Genomic DNA, 22,732 nt, shown 5'->3' on the forward strand with positions numbered 1-22,732 from the left:
GGTACTTTCTTTGCACAGGATTTTAGTGTTGCTGCTTTTAGATATACATCTAACTACACATATATATACACACAAGCAGCAAATTACTGAGCCTTGCCAGAGGAATTTGCCTCTTCCCTTCTCGGGAATGAAAGGCCACGTAGGGAGAAGCATCAGCCACCCAGGGTGTACAAGGAGCACGCAGCTCCGACCTGGCAGCAGCTCGGAGGGAGTTTGACCCCGACCGCTCGGTGCCTCGGTGCCGTGCCAGCTCTTATCAGGCAATGCGAGCGCTCCCAGGGCATCAGGCAGAGATAAGGGGGTGAAAAGGGCCAGCGCAGGTGAGGAGAGTGGGGACGGGTGTGAAACAGTGACAAAACCCACAAGCCACCACCCCAGGCGTGACAAGGTGCAAACCAGCAACAAAATAAATGGGAGGTAAAGGTGAAAGGGGAGAATAACCTTTTGACAGCTGATAGAAAAGCAGTCACTGAAGGCAAAAGAGGCAATTCCTGGTCAGGAGATAATTTGGGGTAAGAAAGAGTCAGATCATTTACCTTGTGACATCCCTGACGAGTCCTGGAGCAAAGAAAATGCATCTTAACGTGGGTGCTGGCACGTGCAGGGCTGGGGAACTTAATAAAGCCAAAGACTGTTCGGCTGCTGGCAGAAACGAGTGACTGTAGATGCACCCGATACTGTTATTGCGTGTTTACAATATTTATTTTTAGCAATTGACTGCGATTATAACTATATATAGGCTTCATTATTTTTGTACTTTTCATACCGTTTTCCTGAGTGTGGTGGTGTACTTCTTGGCTCCCCTCTGCCACAATTGCTGTTCCTACTCAGTGACAAATAAAAAAAAAAAAAAAAAAGAAAGAAAAAAAAAAAGAAAAAAACCCAACCCAAACCCAACCACCCATTTGCTGGGATAAGGCGTGATGTGTTTCGGTTTCTGTGCTCGTCTCACTCCTGCCCTGAGCCAGCCCTTAGCAATCCCATGGGAAGGGCACCCGCACCACTGCCCCATCCCAAATTCCCGATCCCGTCTACTGGGAAGAAGGATGGACTGGGAGGGGATTTGTTTCTTGGCACTGACAGTCCCTCCGCAACCGGGGGTGGGCGGGGGAGGGCAGGGGTAGGACCGGGCCACCCACGGACCAAGGGGAAGATGGCTGAGGGCTGGAAGCACATCCCGAGAGGAGTTTCATGTCAGCGCTGGCTCAACGGGCCAGCGCTGCACGTGCCCCGGGCAATGGCTTGCCCACGGCAAGCTGGGGCAGCGGGTGGCCCTGGGAGCCAGTGGGGTATGAGGGCAGAGCAGAAAGCAGGAGCCCTCTGGCAGTTCAACCCACCACCAAAGCTTAGATTTCAACCCTGGCATTACATAAAATTAAAAATAAACCTACTTTTATGTACCTATCCCCTCCTGCTGTTAACAACCAGCCCCTACTGCCCTGAATCAACGATACTTTTAAAAACTTGGTACTTCAAGTTAAAAGAAGAAAAACTGCTTATTGCAGTATCTAATTACAAAGCTCGATGCTGTAGTAGATGAACACCTTGAAGTATTTCTGCTTTCTGCTTCCAAAGAAGTATGGCACAAGGCAAGATTACACCGAGGTGCATCCACGGGCTGAAACCCATAGGAAAAGCTACTCACGGCAGAGAAGAATAGATGCTGGCGAGTAATCCGCTTGAAATCATTTATTGACAAGTTGCCATGTTTTTTTCCATCTTGCCCAGCATGTTTTTATCCTTGTTATAAAGTACAAATGGTTTTATACATTTCTGACAACGTTAAAAAAATAGGCTATTAAAGAGGCAAAATTCCCACGTTGAGTCCAAAAATCCTGCTGTAAGAATTCAAAATTGCAATAGACAAAACGTAAAACCCAACACATACAAAGAACGAATGCAGCGTATGTCTTACGCTCGACTCATTTGTCAACCCAACTGAAAAGGAATCCCTTGTTCCCAGCTCTTCCTCTGGATCCTGTGACCTTGCTTAACTGATGGGAAGTTTGTGTTAACACGTACAACTCAAAAGGCACTCAAAGGTCACAAGTTCCTGAGCTAAAATGGGATATATTCCCAATATAACACTTAAAACAAGTCACAAAAAAGCAATGTTTAAAACCTGGTTTTTGGTTCATGTGAGCATAGTAAGCATTCAGCAGAGTCCCGGCTGAGAGCTGCTGCTGCATCAGACTCAGATGACGGTTAGAACATGAGAGTATTTCCAGTACGTGGAAAAAAATAAGTCACTTTTGAGCATCCTTATTAGCAAATTCACATGCTAAAACCCATACAGAGAAATATTTGCTGCAATGTTAGAAAAAGCCCCAGAACAAGAAAGAAATGGATGAGTATGAGATGTAACAAAGGCGTAAACACAGGCAGGTTTGGAAGCCTGTACAGTTAAATAAGTAACAAAAGTTGATGGGCGACATTGACAGGCCGTTGTATTCGGCCTTAACGGAAAAGGACCACAAAGACAAGCAGAATATGGATCTGGTGTTTACAGATCAGTCATTAAAAAAAAAACAAACCGCCAAAAACACATTAACAAAACCCACGCATCCTGCAACGTGTGCTCTGGATCTGGCAGGTAAATTCATAAGATGTCACTCACGCAAATTCCCTAGTTTCAGTTTGGCTCAGTTTTTGCCCAGAAAAACAAAAACGTAACGTTTCTCAGACACAGAACGGCTACTGTCTGAAGATGTAGACCAGAAATAATTAAAAAAAAAAAAAAAAAAGAGATGGGATAACTAGTTTTGGCCTGTGTAACTTCTGACCTTCTCTTCAGATATGCATAGGAGTATACTAAGGCCATGTGTACTTGCTACAGTGTAAGGCCTTTGTCGTTGCCAAAGCTCTGTGCGTCAGCAGGGCGTTTAAGTTAAAGCAGGCGCAGAGTTTGAGAAGTGCTACTGCGTTCTGCCGATGAGGTGTCAGGCTTCTGAATTATCAGGCGGCGCCTCACTGTCGGCCTTCTTCTCCGGCGAGGTGTACAAGAAGTTGCAGCAGATGTAGAGCGGGAAGATGAGCAGCCTGCCGTCCAAATTCATCACCACCTGCTCCTGCAAAGCAAGCACGCGGGCGTTTGCGTGGCAAGCGATGCCGTTAGGGGGAACTACGCCGGAAAGCACACGGGATTGATGCTATCAGGCATTCTAGGAATTTAAATATTATGTATGAAAAAGCAGAAGATACCCCCTGCCCCCCCAGAGTAACTCACCCTCACCTTAAGTAGATGTTTTGTAGTATTAAACACTGGTAAGACATTCTCAAAGTGCTTACAACCCTTTGACCCAGTCAAAATAAAAGATAACAGAACCATCAAAGACAACACAACCTTAAGAAAATCCTGAGCAACCTTTACTTTCCGTAAATAAAGTACTTTGGAAATAAAGGGAGACTTTTCTGCCACTATCAGTTTTGGATTGAATGAACCAGGCAATCCGTAACAGTCCACACTCTAAAGCAAATCAGTTTGTTGGCAGGACCTTCTCAGTTTTACTCCAGGGACAGGTTTTGGGGTAGCAAAGCTGAAACTATCCTACAGCAAGGATGGTGTTTACAGGGAAAAGCTTCCTACGTGCTCAACGACGACGCAGCACTGCCAATTAGCACTTAAGAAATGATGATCAAGCCTTTCCCATTCCTCACTAAATTCTGCTGTCACAGGCGGGTGGCAAAGGGCACGCTCTCTAAAGAAAACTCTGCTCCTCTCCAAGGCTTTTCTTTATTTTTTTTTTTAACAGAATAATAAATACCACCCTTGAACAATACGCAGACATTCTTTCAACTCTCCACCTTACAATGCCAGGGAGTCTTCAAACAAACTCCAAATTTGCCTCTAAATAAGCAGGAGTCTCAGGGACACATCGCTCGGCCGTGCAGGACGGCTGGGAAGGCACGGAGGCATCCAGCACAGCACCGCGCCAGCGCAGGCGGCTTCAGCAGCACCACAGGAACTAATTCCGCTGTTATCAACACTAATGAAATCCATGCTATCCTGCTCTAGTTAGTTACACTTTACAAATTAGCTTAAGTGTTCTTTTTTGAGGTAGTGGAAGATTGAAATTCCACATAAGCAGTGACAACAAGAAGAACAACTCCTCTTCAAAAGCACTGCCGACTTCTCAGCATTTTTTTCCATGCCTTGGACTCCACAATTCAAGTTCAACAGCTCAAGAATCCACAAACATACCTGGTCCTTCTCAAGGGTTAGGATCTGATATCCCGTCGTTCTGCTACAAATAATTTTCCCACTGCTATCAAAAGAGGCCAGACGTAACCTAGGGATAGAACAACAGCTAAATTACTCGGTCTCCCTTAACTCAGGTTTTCCAGCACAAAGCGTTTCTCCCAAGGAGACAGAGCATTTGCAAACGTAACTAACTTGGTGGTAATAAAATTAATGGAAGCAGGGAGGGAAAGATTTAGTTGCGATAAGGCGCTGCGTTGGGTACTGTCTACCTGAAGGCTACGTTCCTCCGAGGCTGCAGGCTGACAGATCCACTGCACGGCTGAACCAGCGTGTTCCGCTTGAAAATGATGTAACGATTTGTGTAAGTAACAAGAAGGTCAAAACCAAAGTTGAAGCCAGTCCACCGCCAGCAGTACTGAAGAACAAAAAAACCCACAAAACACACCAAACCAAACCGTCTGAGTAATGGCTACAACACAACCGATAAGCACCACATCTCCAACAAATCAAACTTGGGAACGGGATTCTCAGCTGCAGAGGCGTGTGGTGGATTCAAGGATCCTTGCCAACACCTGTTTGAAACAGAAGGCATCTTGGCAGGCAACCACTCACTCCAGCAGCTGACCCCTGCAGACAGATGACGAGGGACGAGCCTCGCATCAGCTGCCTGCCGAACAGACAAAAATACATTTAACACAAGCGGATCTAACACAGGTCTGCATTCTGCTAACTGGTGCTGTATTTCTGAGCAGCACTTAACTACAGGTTCCATTCATGCTTACAGTGCTCCAAGGAGCACCAAATCCTTAGATTAAGCGACTTCAGTTGGAAAAAAATCACGTTTCTTGTGTTTCACACCACTTGTTACCTAAAGATGCATAAACGTACGTGGTACACAGAGGGGTTGTGGCTGTGACTATTACACACTTTATCTAAAAGCTTCCTTTTCCAGTTAAAAAGACATCAGCAGCTACACCAGAGCTGTATTTTCAGTGCAGGCATTTTACAAGTCTCAAACAACCAGTCGTGGCTACATTCCCCCTTTTCACACACTAAATTTTTTTTCCAAACATGGACTTGCATGCAGGGCAGGAGCACAATTAAAAACACTAATTCCTGATTCATCGCAAAGACAGCGAGCGTTTTCATCCTTCTAGGGAGAACAAAACAATTTAATGTACCATCTCCATTACATCTTTTCGATGCAGTTTGACAATTAAGACCTACATGTTTTGCAAATACCTAACATGCCTAAGACATGTCAGCTACGCAGTTCGCCGCCTGCTGTACTTACATCACCGTCCTTTGCAAGTTTCCGACCACACCTCATGCTGCTTCCTTCAAATTCCTCTTTATTTATTTCTTGAGGCCTACAAAAAAAAATAAAAAAATTCTTTTTTCAGGACACCTGAACAGCTTTGTACGGTGCTTTAATGTGGGAAAGATGAATGGACCCGAGTAAGCTGGTCCGACCACACAACTGACCCGTCTTTGCGCAGAGGTTAGGCTAGGTGACCTCCCAGGGTCCCTTCCAGCCTGAACCGTCCCAACAACATCCCACTACTCCACCAAACCGCCATGTAAACCAGGTTGTGACACCTCAGTTAGGTAGGACTTTTGTAAAAGAATTTTTCCAGATACGAAAATAACAGCTGGGGCGATTGAATGCATTCTCCAATCCTCCTAAAAAAAAAACACCCAAGAAAGCCAAAACCCAACCCAACCCACCACGTCCTTTGTCAATGCACTATATTCCAACTTAGTAGGCACAACCACGAAGGAGTGCTACTGCCAAGGACAGCAGCAGGGCTCTGCAGAGCAGGCGTGCTACGCAGAAGCGCCCACAGAGACACGGCAAAGGATTTCTCAAGTCGCTGGTTACACAACTTGTCTAAAAAAAAAAAAAAGTTCACCCACAGCGATCACAAAGCACCACAAGCCTCTTGATCGTGTCACCCTATACCAACGTGAACTTGTTTCACCCAACAGTTTCCACTGGCGCTTCAACACATAGAAAAATCTTGCGGAGCCAGCAGAAGGCAAATCAGTCCCAGTTTTCCAGAGGTAAGTTACTCACTGGGCTTTAGACACGATTACATCATTAACCAAATAAGCAACTGCTGCCAGAAAGTCTCCCAGTTCCGCTGAGGACAAACGCTCCAAGTGAGTATTACAAATCCCAGTGAATAATATAAATCCCAACCTCCACATGCAAGTTAAATTATGAGCCTGTAATATCAAACAAAGTGAATAATATAAATCCCAACCTCCACACGCAAGTTAAATTATGAGCCTGTAATATCAAACAAAGTGAATAATATAAATCCCAACCTCCACACGCAAGTTAATTTATAAGCCCACAATATCACACAGACAATATACTCCGAACCATATGAAACAGCATCTGTCCTCCTCCCACCGCACGCACACCGCTGCAACTTGCTGCTACGGCTACAGATTTTACCAACAAACTCAGCCTGTGGTCTTTTCTCCCCTTTTTCTGTAAAAAACAACCCTGGAAGATGAAGTATTTCATGCAGAAGTTAAGCAAATAAGCTAATCATGTTAACCAAATTCATCCAAGAACCTCCCCATGCGCTTTTTCCACATCTCCTAGCTGAACTGGTTATGTAGCTGACCTAAATTCAGTACTGGTGATAAAAGATTTGTTTCTGTTTCATTAGCGACAAATTTCACAAACATCAGTACATAATGTTCAGACAGACATTAGTATTCCCCCCTCCAAATTCCTCCAGCAGCCTCAGAAGATGCAAAACTCCCAGCTTTAACCACTTGCACTGCCTCCCATACGCTCAGCGAACAGTCAAGTTATTCTATTTCGCTCCTGAGCGCCGCCAAAGTGGCTAATCGAGTAGAAACAAATCCACTCAAGGACTCGAAAGATCTGTCCTTGCATCTGCCACAGAACAAATGTTTAATTAAAAAAAAAAAAGTTTTTTTTTCTTCTTCAAGCTCAAGATCCACTTGAGCACGACAAGTAAACCTTGAGCAGCTACGAGTCACAAACTCCAGTACGACACTAAAAAAATCCTCAAATTCTGAAAAGTGAATAAAACGTTTGGTCCTTCTAAATGCAAATGATGAAGCAGAAGAAAAACATTTCCTCTCCCCTCTAAAGTTACCAAAAGAGCAAACCACATCACGCATTTCAAAGCAAGGTGGTTTCCATGCTGGAATTTCCATTATTTCTAGAATAAGCAGGTGCGATTACGCTGGGCACCAGGCAGGATATGAAAACAGCACCTGCCTTCAGCTCCCTGGGAGTCAGACTTCATGTTTCGCTCCACTTGAAGTCTGCATCCTTATCTCCACGGGGAAAAAAAATGCCTTAAGATACCGATACAGGCGGGAAGCGCAGTAACAGGAAGGGCAGCAGATCGGGATAAAAGAATGATCTTACAAAACTTCAGTTCTTTTCTTTCAGCTACAGGTTGGTCAGACGCCCAAAACATTCACTTTAATACACAGGAGCAGAGTTGCACGTCTTCCCTCCTGCGACACAAGTTAGGAACCGCAGGCACCTCGCTGCAGGGTGGCACCACGGCTCGCCAGGAGGCAGAGACTTGATCTCAGGACATCAAATAGTATTTACCTTCTCAGAGGTCGCGTGCTACGGGCTAGTGACATTACAGCTGAGCAGCACGTAACTACAGGGAAGCATCCCCCCATCTCCCTCCCCTCCCCAATCCAGAGAACACCATGTTCAAAGCCAATTAGTCCGTTATTGACTGTTAAGCAAACAGTCACCTGGATGCCACCTCGAATCATTAAGTTTGTAAACTACTACGGTCAGGAGCCAAGACGTACAGAGAGGAAACACCGCATCTCACCCACTCGCCATTAATGTAAGCCCATGGCAATGAACGCCAGGACACGACGTGTGGGCAAACAGAAGCCTGTTGTTCAGTTAAACTTCCTCTGCCTGAGATTTTCAGTTTTAGTTGTCTTAAAAAAAATTCCATACTGCCAAAGAAAAAAAACTAGACAAGCAAGAAAAACACGGCAAAACACTCTGCTCATTCCAGAGTCACTGAAATCATCTCGCTGAACATGAAAGTTGCCCTTTGTGCAAAAGCTGGTGTGATCCCCATCACCTTCACTTCAGTTGTGTGTGGGAGCTTATTTTTTCCCAAGCACGTCTGGCAATTAAAGCACTCTCACTGCATTACAGCAAGCTAACAAAAGATGTCAAAACCAGGCAAATACACCGCCTTATCTCGCGTCAGGATTCCGATGATGTGTTAATGCCCGCTTCCATATTAACTGTGGTACCCACACGCGCTAGAAAGCGGCGCGCGACGTACGATGCTCTACTGCGAGACACATTACCAGCGGCAGCATTACCAAGAAGAGTCTTCCCAAGAAAACAACAATATCAGAAACAAGCCATGACCACACCACATTAATTTTAGGAGCCGAAACGATGAGCTTCACCATTACGTACTTCACCGCTGCCATTTTCTAAAGCACTGCTACCAACAAAGAGAACCACTTGTTAAAGGCCTTGACTATTCTTAAAGGAAAAGTTGGGAGTTTTGGGGATTTTCCCCCCCCCCTCCCCCCACACCATTACACGATCACATCAAAAGGAAGTCATTAGGAAAATATCCCCTACATAATCTGCAATTAAGCCACGGAAGCCACTGCCAGAGGGCTGGGGCTGAAGCATGAGCTGTTTCAAGACAGAACTTTATGTATGTAAGAACAGGTCCACTGGTGGCTGGTCGTTCAGCAACGATCCAGCCAAAACCTCCACCTGGAAAATCCTTAACTACTCACTGCCAGAGGAGCACATCGAGACAAGACTGGCACTTCACTTTAAAGGAAGGTGGGAGATTTGTAGCTTTGCCGCTGAACGCTGCCACGGACTGCATGGCCTTTAGTGCAAATCAGGACAGTGGTTCTTACACTTTTCGGATTGCAATTAATGAGCGAAGCCTACCATTGCAACTGAACATGCTCGTCTTCAGAACAGGCAAATGCTGGGCTAACAGAACTGATGGAAGAAAATAAAGAAATTGGTTTATTGGTTTTTTGAAAGGTAACAAACATTTTGCAGCTTCCTGACCTGACATTCATTCTCCACACAGCACGCTAAGGAACTAGGAGAGAAGAAAACGGCAGGAACAACTCCCCCAGCTGCATTTTGCCATAGTTTTGGTATTTTGAAAAGAGATCACGGGATCTGGCTCAATGCAAGGTGGCAACAAGCAGCAGAAGGGAGGGAACCAGCTTGTGATCACATGCATCCACGTTAACCTACGTTAAATCAACATGCCTTGCTGGGCCAGCCACCACCAATGCCAGCCCCTGTTAGGCACAGGTTCAAGAAATGACACACGCAGACACCAGTCAGGGCGTAGCACGAAGCACAGCCACATGCAAATCTTTGGAAGGTCACAGGAACAACACATGAATGCTGGTAGCTGCCACGGAATTTCCTCGCCAGCAATGCCAACACAGCGCAGCAGGCAGTCTAGGAAGGAGAAAAGTTAGGATATAAGCCAGGGGGGTTATGGAAAGGACAGGGTCTTGGTGGAGAAGGATGCACTGCCTGGGAAAAGCCGGAGGTGCTGGCGGTGGAGAGTGCTAGCAAACGTGGACACGGGGTGGGGGAAAGCGAAGTGAGAAGGGAACGAGGCAAACAGGTCACGGGATGCCAAGCCCTGCCGTGCGCGGGCCCTCGCTCGGTGCCTGGGAGAGGCAGGAACAAAGGTTAGCACGGAGTTATCCCTGCATAAACAAGAAAACAACAGATTGCCTCCTACACCACCCCAGCGGCATGGCAGGACAGCCTCCTGCCCACCCAGCGCGGGGCGGCAGCGCGACAGCACGGGTTCCCGTCTGCAGCGCTCTTCCAAATGCCATCCCTACACGGAAGGCTAGTCGTTACTTTCACAGCCTCAACACGTATTTCAAGGCAAAGTACCAGTGAGGAGCATTAACCAACATAAAAGACAGAATTATCCCCCCCCAGCATTTACCTCTGGTCACACCATACATTAGTTCTGGAGCTCTGCTGTTCAAAGGACAGACCAGCCCGCCCAGGGGGATACTGCTCCACCGGCAACAACAGGGTGTAAAACCACTGAGGAACGCTCCCCCCCCCGCCCCCGCTGCTCGTAACGTACACTCCGACAGTTAAATCAGGTCAGAATTTATAGGAGAGGAAGGGTTCTAACGTAACAAAGAAAAAGGAAAGCCTGTAATATACCTACCCAATATCATTGTCTTGTTCTGCTCTGAGCATGGCAAACCACTGCTGTTGGTAAACAGAGAGCAGCCATTCTACAATTAAAAAAAACACAAAACAACAAAACAACAAACTTGATGTTGTCTTTGGAGCTGGGAAGGGGGTCGTTCATAAACATTTGAAATATCAAAATAAAATTACATCAAAATAATAAGGTTACACTTGTGAACTGGATGGCCTGTGCAAACCCATCACCTGGTAACGTGCTCGTGTTACTCATCTCCAGCCCTCAAATACAGAAGTTAAAACTAAGAAGAAGTTTTAAAGATAAAAATCAACAACTAACACTCAGTAACTCAGGACTACATTCATCTTATCAAGCATTTACCATTGCCAGAAGTGATGCAACTCAACACATCTTCTCATTGTGCAAAGCTCTGGTAAGCCGAGGGGCTTGTTAACAAGCTCTTGGGAGAAGATGCCGTTTCCTGAATCCCCAACAGAATTCCACACGAGTTAAACAAGAAGAAAACACAAAGGATAAAGGAAACAGTGACTGAACACGGATATGGTAAAAACAAACAGAAATTGTCCCCTGCTAGGAATAAACATCAATCATGCCTTCCTCCAAGGATGCCATAAAGATGTTATCGGCTGAATTAAATTAACAGGTGTAACGAAGAGAGCAAGCAGGGCAAAACCTCCTGGCTTCTGCTGCACAGGAGGGATCACAGGCACCCGAAAGCACAGTATGTAAGTTCTTCCTTGGCAAGATAACAAACAGGGGCAAGAATGCAAGGTCACTTGTGAGAGCAAACTCCGTGGAGGAATGGGCTGGGACGGTAAGAGCAGTGAGCACCACCGTCACCATGCAAACCGACCAGGCAGGTAACGAACTCGACAGAAAGGGAGTAGCAGTGAAGTCATGCAGCCAAGTTCTCCTTAGGATCCCAGACACAAAAATTAAAACCATCCCTTGCTCTACTAACTCCAGAGTTAAGTCTCAGGCTGTGATAGGACTAAACTGGGAATTAACTGAAGTACAACAGAAAGTATAAAAATGAATCAAGGAAAATTGCACGGTAAGGAACAGGGAACGGATGTGCTAGATGGGAGGTAAAAAAAAAAAAAAAAAAAAAAAAATCAAGACACAGAGCATCTTCTCTGGTTTTGTACATTCGTAAGTCCTATTTCACCCATAGCTCTTCTGTTAATTGGTAAACATTAAGAGGGAAAATACTGCTTAGGAAATGTTCAGAAGTTACCGAGTAAAACAGAATAATGAACACTTTGCTTAAGTCTTTTCTAGGCAAACAAGAACAGATGCCCTGCTGTGAGCTCCTAACACAGTATTTCAGTTTTCTCCTGTAGGTCCTATGCACATACAGGGTATTAAAAAAAAAATTACACCATTTCTTTCAACTATTCACCTTTACTTCCTTCTCTTCCTGTTGAAATCCATTTCATCTAGCATAATCTAAAGGGCTCACACAATAATACAAACTACCAGCCATTCCCACCTCTGTTGATTCTCTCAGGCACGATGCAATCACCTCAAACACTGACAGCCCACGACCCATTCGCAAGTGCCAACACCAATATTTACCTAAGCCTCCTTCTAAATAACGAGCAAAAGTTCCTGATCTTAAGGCAGCTTTTGGCTACAAACTGGTACCCACAGGCTGCAAGGGCCACCCAGCATTAAACTAACAGCACTTCATTCCACATGGAGGTCTCCACATGCTCCTCTCTCCCCACTTTCCCACTTCTCTTGGAATTCAAGGGTGTTTTTTGCATTTTTAAAATTAATAACCAGTGGTAGAGCGTAAACATCAGAGAGTCTCCCTGCACTAACCCCATGCCCTTTTCCCCTGCGTGACTACAAAGCGACCAAGCCTATTTCAGCATTTATCACAGCCCATGTACGCACTGTTCAGCTACAAAAGAGTCAACATTTTGCTAATACCTTGTGAGCAGTGTGAAAATTACACATTCTTTGTCAACAAGCACAAGCAAAGCAGCCTCAGAGTTGCAAATGATGTTGTAACAACTTAAGAAATACTCTTCCTCTGACGCACACAGATAGGAGGCTTCTGGGTTTGAGCAGAGACACGGAATTTATCCACTGAAGAACATGAAGACAAAGCTGCCCATTGCAACGCTGGCACGTGGTAACAGCAGCAACGTTAACAGAAGGGAATCAAGTGTAGTACTGGAGGAGTTCTGGTTTGCAACGTCTTATTCACACGCTGACAAAGGCACCTCACAAGGAAATAACCCATAGTTCTCCGTATCACTTTAATGACCTAAAAGGTCACTCACCCAAAGTTATTTTTTATTACAGAATGAAAATACCTTTGCACTTTGAACGTAACCTGTACCAGTACCGATCTGTAGAAAGATGGATTATATTTACTTTACATATCACTTAAGCATGTAAAATACCACGTATCAAAGATCAGTTCTGTTCTTCCAGGATTTTTATGCTTAATATAAAATGTTTTCACTTGCTTGATGTCAAAAACTGCCCCATCTGCTGGACATGACAGCCCAGACGGTCTGCAGGGCACTGTCTCCACCTGCTGTTTGAAGAACACCCGTAAATTAGACACTCTGAGTCTCTTCTCCATCTATTAAGGTGTTCGTTTAAAGCAGAACTGGGAGCAGGCAAAGCCAGCACATTCAGGCAGCAGCAACCGTTCACTTCCACTCAACTGACACATTTCCAGGGAGGAAAGGACCCTACCCCTTCCCCACAGCACCCTCCACCACAGGCAGGCGTGATCCAGCTGCCGAGAGCCGCCTCCTTCAAACACATCGAAGCGTGAGGAGCAGGGGCTCAGGGTTATCCAGGTACTCAGCTACAAAGAGCAACTAACCCATTCTTGCTGGCAGAGACAGGACACGGCAGCACAAGAAAGGCAAACCGAAGCGATGCTTGCTACAGCACCTCAACGGCAAGGGAAGTGTTTTAAGAGCATCTAGTAATTTGACCAAGCTAGTAAGCGTCAAAGGAAATATCCCACTGAGTCTGTCGTGGCATTATATCATCGCGCTGACATCTATGGCAGCATGAAGGGAAAAGCCAGTGAGATGAAATAAGTAATTTTACAGGAAGACAACAGCATCACTCAAAAACGGGTTAAACGTGGCAAGAGTCCAAAGCGACCCCCAAGGCTACAAGTATGGAGAGATGACAAAGAACACAGTTTTCAAGAAGTTACAAATAAAGGTGATAAATAGCTCAATAAAAGCCATCTTAATTGACGTTTGGCAATCACACCTATAAATGGACATCAAAGAGGCACTGATGAATGGATAGTTACAGTGCAGACAGATGTAAAAAAAAAATACCAAAGCAGCATACATGAGAGCTAGGAAAAAAAACCCCAAACCTGTCAAGAGAGTTAAGATGCAAAACTCAGTGCTAAGATTTAACTCTGGTAAGGGAACATTGAACAGAGTGGAATATGGAGCAAAGACACCAGGAGCCAAACTCAAAGGCAGAGCATGAGAAGTCCAAGCAGTGTTATGAGGAGCACAACTTGCAAATAAAAGGAGAAGAGCAGAATATTGAAATATGGGATCTCCTCCAAATTATCCTAAGTATCTGTTAGTAAAAAACCCTTCAAAGATGGGAGAAGAGTTCACAGCATCTTGTGCTTTTGGTTGTCATGTTCAGGTATTGTTCCACATCCTATCAAAACCTACCAGCTCTTTTTAGAAAGGTAACGGCTAAAAGAGGGTTCAGTCCCAGCAAGTTTTGTGCTTTCAAAAAGGCAAAGGTTTTTTTACATGTCTGTGGCTTGGGGGTCACTTAAACACCACTAATGTGCCACGTATTGATTAGAGTATTTTGATAAACTGATCAACAAAATGCTTCACACACCTACGTGTGTGCCTCCTGAGACTTGTACGCATGTACATTTAATATTCAACTTCTGCTAAATCATCAGCCACAGTTCAGATGCTGGAGATAAACGCCTGAGCGTTAAGACCAATAAACACACTTAGACCTTCCCAATTTCTCTAGGGTAGGCCAGGCTGGGAAAGGCACACGGAACTCCATCGGCCAAGCACTCACTCACCTGGGGGTATTAGGGAATCCTTCTCAACAATTCTGGCTGATGCCAGGTCACTGATGATATACTGTAATCTCAAGTGTGAGAAGACCGGCAGGAACGCATTCCCCTGTTCTGACTCCAGGAACGCGATGCCATCACCAAAATCTGCAAGATGGAGCACTGTCTTATAATCTGTTTTTCTAAACATTTTCCAGACCCTATTTGAGGCTGAATTCTAATTATTCATCAGAGAAAAGTTATTCTGGACAGGCAAATCACCTTCTGCCGCTACAGTTAAGCACTTACATTCAAATCCTTTCAGCAGAACTGTCAGAACAAACTTCTCCCCTTTTGAATCACACTAGTGCCTTCTAGTGAGGAGGCAACAAAAGCTCACCCTGACAGAACAATAGCAAAAGCAACAAAGCAAAACCAGCGACCACATCTGCTCACTTGAAAACACGCGGACAAAGCAGTGAAAGAGCTATGAGCTCACTTGAAAATACGTGGACAAAACAGTGAGACAGCGATCACTCGTGAGAATCCGATGCCAGGGACCACTGGCAGAGGCAAACCTTCCCAGAGGAGATGGGAGAAAGTTTGGAAGTGGAGGGAGACCGTCCTGTTTGACCCCGAACCCGCACGTTCCCCAATCCCAGGCCGTGCCGATTAATCCTACCTTTCCTACGCCTGGCAAACCAAGCATCAGCTTCGGTTAAGAGCTGTTTCAAAGACCCATTCCAAGAAGGCACTAGCTGAAGGAACATCCACTAGGTAAAATAAACAAACTCTAATGAGTCAATTGAAGGCGTTTTCAAGTAATACATGGATTATTAAAGGGACATTCTCATAGGGCATTAATTCCTACAAAGGCTCTGATACTCTGTTACTTCCAGTAAATACCAAAAAGGCTGAAATTCTCATTGTGCTACTCACAATGTGCTACACTGTGCTAATATACTTTAGTAATTAATTCATTCACAGCACCAGCCAATCAATCCACCATAATCTACACCAATTTTAAGGTAATTGATCATAGCAGAAACTTGAAAACTAAATAGGACAAGCAGAGCCCCAGTCAGATAGCTTAAAAAAAATTAAAAAATTAATTTGGGCACTTTTAATTAGCAAGGTACAAAGCAGCTTGGAGAAAATAATTCTTTTGTAGCTATAGACTACTACTCAGGAGTTCAGCTTCATCAGCCCCAGCCAGCCCCTCCGCCAAGTACCTTTTTGAGAGCAGTATACACATCCATTTCCACTTGCATTACCAGCAGGTTAGAAGAGCTAATTAGCTCTTTCATGAGGTTTATGCTGGGGGAGAAAAAAAAAAAAAAAAAAAAAAAGAAAAAACCCTAATCATAAGAGATCTATGAGACAGTACAGGCCAAACGAAGAAAGCAAGCTAGGTAACAAGCAACCACCCACAGCCCAGAAAATTACTTGTAGTGGGCTCTCTACTTCGGAAGAAACTGTACTTTGTCAATGGAAGTCAGCTGAAGCCAGAATACCTGAGTTCTTTGAAGAGTTCGACGCTCTGGTGAGTCATCAGGTTATTCAAGAGCCATTCAAGGCACCTAGATTAAAAGCAAGGAATTAGTACCTTAATTTTTTTCTTAAGTCTGTCAATGTCCCTGCAACAGTTGCTCAGGCTCACAAAGCCTGATTATGAACCACGCGATTTTAAAATATTGCTTTAACCCAAGACATGAACACGTAAAAATAGGAGAAAGTCATTTCAAAATCATGAAGCTTACCATGAGATCTTCCAAAGTTTTACGAAACTCTCAAATTTGCATTTAGCTTCTCTCGGGGTACAGTGAAAGCTAAACTCTAAGTACTATTAATGCCACAAAAAGCCCTGAGAACACACTAATTCACAGCAGAAGGAAGCAGTCAGTATTAACCTCAGCATTCTGCTCCCAAACGCGTAATTATCCCTCCTAATTAAGATAATGTTAAGCTTACGTCCTGAATATTAAAGCAGCTTTGCAATAAACCAGTCAATGATCACAAGTATTATTTCACTGTCACACTGAAGAATGTAATTACTAAAGTATATTAGCAAAGACAGTAATTCACTCACAGCACCAGCCAATCAATCTACCCTAATCTACACCAATTTTAAGGTAATTGATCATAGTAAAAACTTGAAAACTAAACAGGACAAGCAGAGCCCCGGTTAGATAGCTTTTAAAAAAATTAAATAATTAATTTGGGCACTTTTAATTAGCAATGTACAAAGCAGCTTGGAGAAGATAATTCTTACTTTTTCTTCACAGAGTCTAACCCGTATGTCCCCGCTGAATTATAGTAACTACACACAGTTTTTGCATTAATGGTTTCCTTCATTGTTTCACCACACTGCTGGATTAAACCATCCTACGGGGAGGAAAAAAAACAGACTCATAAATATCCCAACTTTTAATTTTCCAACAGAAGTATCAAATAAAAAAATCATACCAATTTTCATGCCTGAACAATTAAGAGTCACACATGCTCCAGTGACCTATGCTAAATGATATATATATAAAAAAAAAAATCAAACCCAACATTCCTCACAAAAATAGGTTTTCCCTAAGAATACACCGTGTGAAAGAAAAGCTTAATGAATACCTTCAGGGTAGAACAAATGAGCTGTTAAAACATATTTTAATTTGCTTCTGGATATGATTCTCAAAGTGGCACTTCATATTATAACAGAATCTCAGTCATACTATTTTTAAATAAAACCGCTGCATTATGTTTGGGCTTTTTCCCCCCCCACTTAGTTTGAAAAGATGTTTCATTTCCCTGGGTGAAACAACACACGTGTGCAACCGTCTTATGAACTGTTATCTTTAGCTGAAAAGAAAGCACAAACCCACTGCATATTTAGTACTTACAAGCTGCAGCATGCAGGCTGCTGCTAAAAGTGCAACTACTCGCCCGGGTTTTATCAAGACGTCGTCCCTATAGAGTGAGCCAAAAGCCACCTGTAGAGCTGAAAAGAGTCCAAGTGTCAAAGATGGGACACGGAGCACGGATAGATAAGAAGCCTGAAATATAACCAAGTCACGTCAGCGCACGCATTCTCCACAATCTTATTTGCCCTGGGTAAAAAGCTGGGATTTACCAGCCCAAGCACAGGCACGAACAAAAGAGACAAAACACGGCGTTACCCAATAAAATAGAGCCCTGTGCATCATTTAAACAAAATATTTGTCTTGAACCAGCCACCGAATCATGCCGTGGAGCAAGGCAGAGAGCAGTAAAACTAGGTAAAAAAGTGCCACGAGCCGCCTCTGCAATCAACCACTAGTGTAACGCTGAGCTGTTACTACGGCTTTACAAGCTCCTCTGCAATTCTTCTGAAGAACACCGCTCCCTTGCGCTGCGCTGCCTGGAGTGGCAGCAAATGCTCCGCCGGAGCCCTGTGCACGCTCTACTGGTTGCACCTCAAGCCCAGAGAAAGGAGGATGAGATTCCCACCAACACCCGGGTCTCCACAGGAGTTGTGCACACCGAGCTCAAGAGCCCCGATGCCGAAACAACAGGGACACGCGGCTGCGTTCCAGCTGCGCTTCCCAGCCCGGGCGTGGAAAAATGGATGCAGCTCCACTGGTGACCCCAGTTAAGCTTGGAACTGAACGGGCACAGAACTCATTCTCTCAAGTTTCTTATAGACCAGTTTCAAAATTATTCTTAAATTAAAAAAAAATTAAAATTTCAGTTATTTTTTGTCAGGTTCAACTTAACCCCTACCTTCAGAGTTTTGTTAAAAGGCTCCCACTTACCTTCTACATCAATATTTTGGTCAGGAATCTCCAACTCTATGATGTTCATGCTAGATTCTTTCCAAGATCCGCTGAACATACTGGAAAAGTAGCCTGACTATATGAGGGAAGAGGAGAGAAAAAGGACTCGAGTAAAGAGATTTCATCCACATTAAAACTGGCAAAAGCAGTACATGGCACAAAAAATCATTAATATTTACCTTTATGCAGAACAAAATGTATTAAGGGAACTTTTCACAAGCTAAAACATTCTGACACACTTGCAAAAGGGCTAATTGTATTTGTTCTATCTCTGGAAGTGAAAACGCACACAGAAAATTTGGACTACACGCCTGTAATCAGAGTAAGTAAAGAGCTTTAAAAGGCCAGAAAAGCCATATAAGCTCTTTTCCTACAAACCACACCACCAATGGGGATATAATTAGTCCAAGAACTAAGTCCTTAATGTTACCAGCAGACAACAAATCCTGCAGGCATTAGGGAATGCCAGTTTGGGTATTGGGGGAAGGAGGGAGGTGGAAAGAAAAAAAAAAAGGCAAAGAAAGAAGCATGCAAGACATACAAATTAATGTACAAGGTTGTAGTCTCATACCAAGGACACATACACATACACCATTTACGTAAATATACCTTTTATAATAAAGTGTAAGGCATATAAAACTAGAATTTGATAGGTTTCCATCCAAATGGAGTGAAATACACTGCTCTACTAGGATTCATGATTTTCCTTCTCAGCAGCAGATGTGCCCATTATGAGATGCTATCACCCACTGAAGTTTACCTGAGAGATCAAAAAAAATAAATTCTATTTGTACAGCACCACATCCCCTGACCTCTTAACTCAGCATTTCAACTCAGGGCAGCAAATAACATAAAATCCAGTTTTGGTTTGATGTGATTACAGAAGTATTTCTATACCTTATTTCTATCCCTTAACCACGATGGCATACAACGCACTGTGCTCTCAAAACCTGGACCTCATCCATCTTACCAGTCCTCACCAGGCTACCTAAGCTTTGCCATGTCAAGCAACTCCTCCTTTTCACGAGAGCTTATTTTAGTCAACAGCATCAGGAAAAGGAAATCCTCTGCTCCTCCGACCTGCCGCTAACCGGCAGAGCGGCACCTCACCATCATTTATCCAACTAAATGCAGGAACTGGAGAGACTCGGGGAACAGGAACATCCAGACTGAGATGGTCCACTCAACAAGGCAGAGGAGGAGTCGTAATTTCATTAAGAGTAATCTACAGGGAGAGTTATTTTTAACCTCCAAAAACATTTTACCTATAGTAACATAACTCCAGCAACAGAGCACGAACTGAAACAGAAACCTGACTGAGGAGAACGGTTAATATAACCGCACCGCTCCACCTCACAAGAGCATCACTTGCGTAAAAAAGCCTCCACTGATCAAAAGCACGATGTTCAAAGCCTGTTAAGAAGCATCCTCAGAAGCGATTTAATATTCCATTTTTTTTACATATATATATATAAAAATAAACGTTTTAAGGAGTAGCTTCACAATCTTGAGACGTAGCAACAACAGAATCACAAGGATGACTAAAAACACCATCACCAACCACAGCCGAAGGCGAACTGGCAGCATGCCCACCCTGCTCACGCTGTTCAAGGTAACTTTGACTGTCTTTGGTATATAGGGTTAAAAAAAGCCAGCAGACCATTAAAGCTGTGCCCACCAGCTGTCCTCCCTGGTCAAACGCACCTGCTGTGCCACCCAGAGGTGGCTGCCACTGGTCAGAAGTCTTCCCTATACACAAATTACTTCCCTGCCCTCATTTTATGCTCTTTAAAGAGGTCTAATGCACGTAAAATAAAAGGCTTTTTCCTACAAGCAACAAATTTCCCTCGCTGCGGCCAACACAGTCACCGTACCACCACTGCCCTCACGGCGTCAACATGATGGCGACAACAAAACACCTCTTAGAATTCATTTTTGCCATCGTTTGTTACACCCGAGCAGCTGCGTTGCGCCTGCTGAGCACCTCCCAGCACCACCTTCCCCTCCTACTCTGCGGGACCACAGCTAACGAAGGGGACATTCCTTTTCGTTCCACAGCCTTTTCGGGGACGGCGCCTGGCATTACTTTCTCTGCTCGCTTCAAAGAAACCACTTCTGAGCAATTCCAGACCCCCCCCTCCTTTTTTTTTGTTGTTAACATTTTAAAGTTAACAGCACAACTGAATCAGACACTCCAAAGAGAAAGGCGCAGCTTCTCCCCAGGCCAGGTGGGGTGGACAGCAGCACCTCTCCAGCCTGGGGACACAAGCAGTACCACACAGAACTTCACCTGGACGTGAGCCCAAAACAAAATCCTTGCAGGAAAAGCATCTTTCCTGCAGGCATACTCTGTGATTTATTCCTTTTCAGTTCCTGAGCACACCCTCCTCACCCAGCAGCAAGAACGTGGTGTAACAAGCATGTGACCCAGCTCTGGCAACTTCCCTCCAGCATCCCAAAGGAGGGTGAAATGGCTCCAGGCTGGTGGGTGCCGCATGGACCCGCTCTGAGGCGCTTGCTTTGCTCCGCGACAACACTAACATGGCAGGCGACCCTCGGGCGGTCGTTAGCCAACAAGGTGGTGTTCTCAGGACATCAAAAAGACAATTTTCAGGACTGTTTTCACAAAGGATGTGCCAAAGTTAAAGACAGGGAGATTAAAAAAAAATTAAATAGCAAGAGACAGAAGTGAAGGAACTTCCCGCACATGAAGCTATGCTTCCTAACAACTAGCGAAAGCATAACAGAAGCTGTTTGTCTGCCTCCACAGGAGGAGGGAGAAGTCTGAAACGTAAGGAGGAAAAAAAAAAAAAAATCTTAAGTCACATGTAACATTTACTGGGTATTTCTACATTTAAAAATAGGCAGGGCAGGAAGGAGGCGCTGACCTGACACAGATAGACCTTGTGCAGGTTCCACTCCTCGCCCAGGGCGCAGATTTTGATGTCGCTGTTCTCCCCGTTCAGGAACAGGGTCTGGTAGATGTACTTGGAAGTGCTTTTCAGCTTCTTCCTGGAGCAAAAGGCGAGCGGAGACGCGGCCCTTCAGGCTGCGGGGTGCACGGTACCCGGCGGAGGGTGCTCTGCCCGTCAGGGGGGGCTGCCCCCATGGCCCCCTCCCCCCATTGCCACCCCCCACTGCCCCCATGGCCCTTTCCCAAATGCCCCCCCCGCTGCCCCCCTTGCCCACCCCCCACTGCACCACCGGCCCCCTCCCCGCTGCCCCCCTCCCGATGGCTCCAGGGTCCCCCCAGCCACCCCCATGCCAGCCCCCCCTGCTACCCCCATGCCGGTCCCCCCCGCTCCCATGTCATTCCCCCCCCCGCTGCCCCCATGCCCCCTCCCCCCACGGCCGCTAGCCCCTCCCCCCCCCGGGCCCCCACGAACCGGCCACCCCCGCCAGCCCCCGCCTCCCCCCTGCACCACCAGCGCCCGAAGGCCGCGCTTGGCCACTCCAGCCCAGGCCCGGTCCTGCCGGCCCTCCCCCGGCCCCTTCCCACCCCCGCAGCCAGGCCCCGCCGCCCCCCCCAGGCCCCGGCCCGGCCCCGCCGGCACCCCCCGCCGACCCCCCAGGCCAGGCCCGGCCCTGCCGGCCCCCCCAGCCCCTTCCCGCCCCCCCCCGGCCCGGCCCTGTCGGCCCCCCCAGCCCCTCGCCCCCTCCACCTGCAGGGGGTGTCGAGCAGCCGCTCCTCCCGCTCGCTGTCGCTGTCACCGTCGCCCTCGGCCCCGCCGCGCCTCCGCTTGCCTCCCCGGTCGCCGCCGTCCCCGGCCGCCCCCTCGCCGCGCGGGAGGCCCGGCCGCCGCCTCAGCATCCGGCTGCTCAGCGAGCCCATCGCCGCTCCGCCGCCGCCGCCGCCTCCTCATGAGGCCACCCAGAGCGCAGCGGGGCCGCAGCGGGGCCGACGGCGCCTCAGCGAGGGGCAACGGCCGCCATGGGCCCCGCGCCTCTGCGCCTGCGCGCCCGCCCCGGCCCCGGCCCCGCCCCCGGCCCCGCCCCCAGCAGCTGGGCGGAGCGCGACGTGCTGCGGGGGAGCCGGTGCGGGGATGCGCCGCCGTATAGAGCCTGCTGTATAGATCCCACTGCATAGATCCGGCTGTATGGATACTGCTGCATAGATGCCTCTGCACAGATCCTGCTGTATAGATACGGGCTGTGCCACTGTATAGATACCCCCGCATAGATTCCACCGTATAGATGCCACTGCATAAATACCACTGTATAGATGCCACTGTATAGATCCCACTGTATAGATCCCCCCTATAGATCCCGCTGTATAGATCCCCCTCTATAGATGCCACTGCATAAATCCCGCTGTATAGATCCCCCCCTATAGATCCTGCTGTATAGATGCTGCTGCATAGATGCCACTGTATAGGTATGGGCTGTGCCGCTGTATAGATACCTCTGTATAGATCCTGCTGTATAGCTACAGCTGTATAGATGCCACTGCATAGAT

The 22,732-nt window shown here is 46.1% G+C and overlaps 1 protein-coding gene across 3 annotated transcripts; it reads right to left on the reverse strand.

Annotated features, from left to right (window-relative positions):
* Positions 1–1,674: 1,674 nt before the first annotated feature.
* Positions 1,675–22,250, reverse strand: GMCL1 (germ cell-less 1, spermatogenesis associated). Of its 3 annotated transcripts, XM_080370126.1 has the most exons (15): positions 21,939–22,250; positions 21,165–21,288; positions 18,256–18,352; positions 17,365–17,462; positions 16,749–16,861; positions 15,991–16,056; positions 15,709–15,793; positions 15,159–15,249; positions 14,504–14,644; positions 10,441–10,510; positions 9,165–9,218; positions 5,496–5,571; positions 4,471–4,616; positions 4,202–4,289; positions 1,675–3,068 (listed from the first exon to the last, which is right to left on the reverse strand). In XM_080370126.1, the coding sequence occupies exons 1-15, from the start codon at positions 22,106–22,108 to the stop codon at positions 2,940–2,942; spliced, it is 1,548 nt and encodes a 515-aa protein (XP_080226252.1). In that variant the 5' UTR covers positions 22,109–22,250; the 3' UTR covers positions 1,675–2,939. The 3 variants fall into 3 exon arrangements, with proteins under 3 accessions (XP_080226252.1, XP_080226253.1, XP_080226254.1); XM_080370127.1 differs by lacking the exon at positions 9,165–9,218 and having other exon boundaries at positions 21,939–22,248; XM_080370128.1 differs by lacking the exons at positions 21,165–21,288; positions 21,939–22,250 and adding an exon at positions 18,886–19,020.
* Between the last annotated feature and the right edge of the window lie 482 nt (positions 22,251–22,732).

This window comes from Falco punctatus (genome assembly GCF_963210335.1).
Source record: "Falco punctatus genome assembly, chromosome: 20".
Taxonomy (NCBI): Eukaryota; Metazoa; Chordata; class Aves; order Falconiformes; family Falconidae; genus Falco; species Falco punctatus.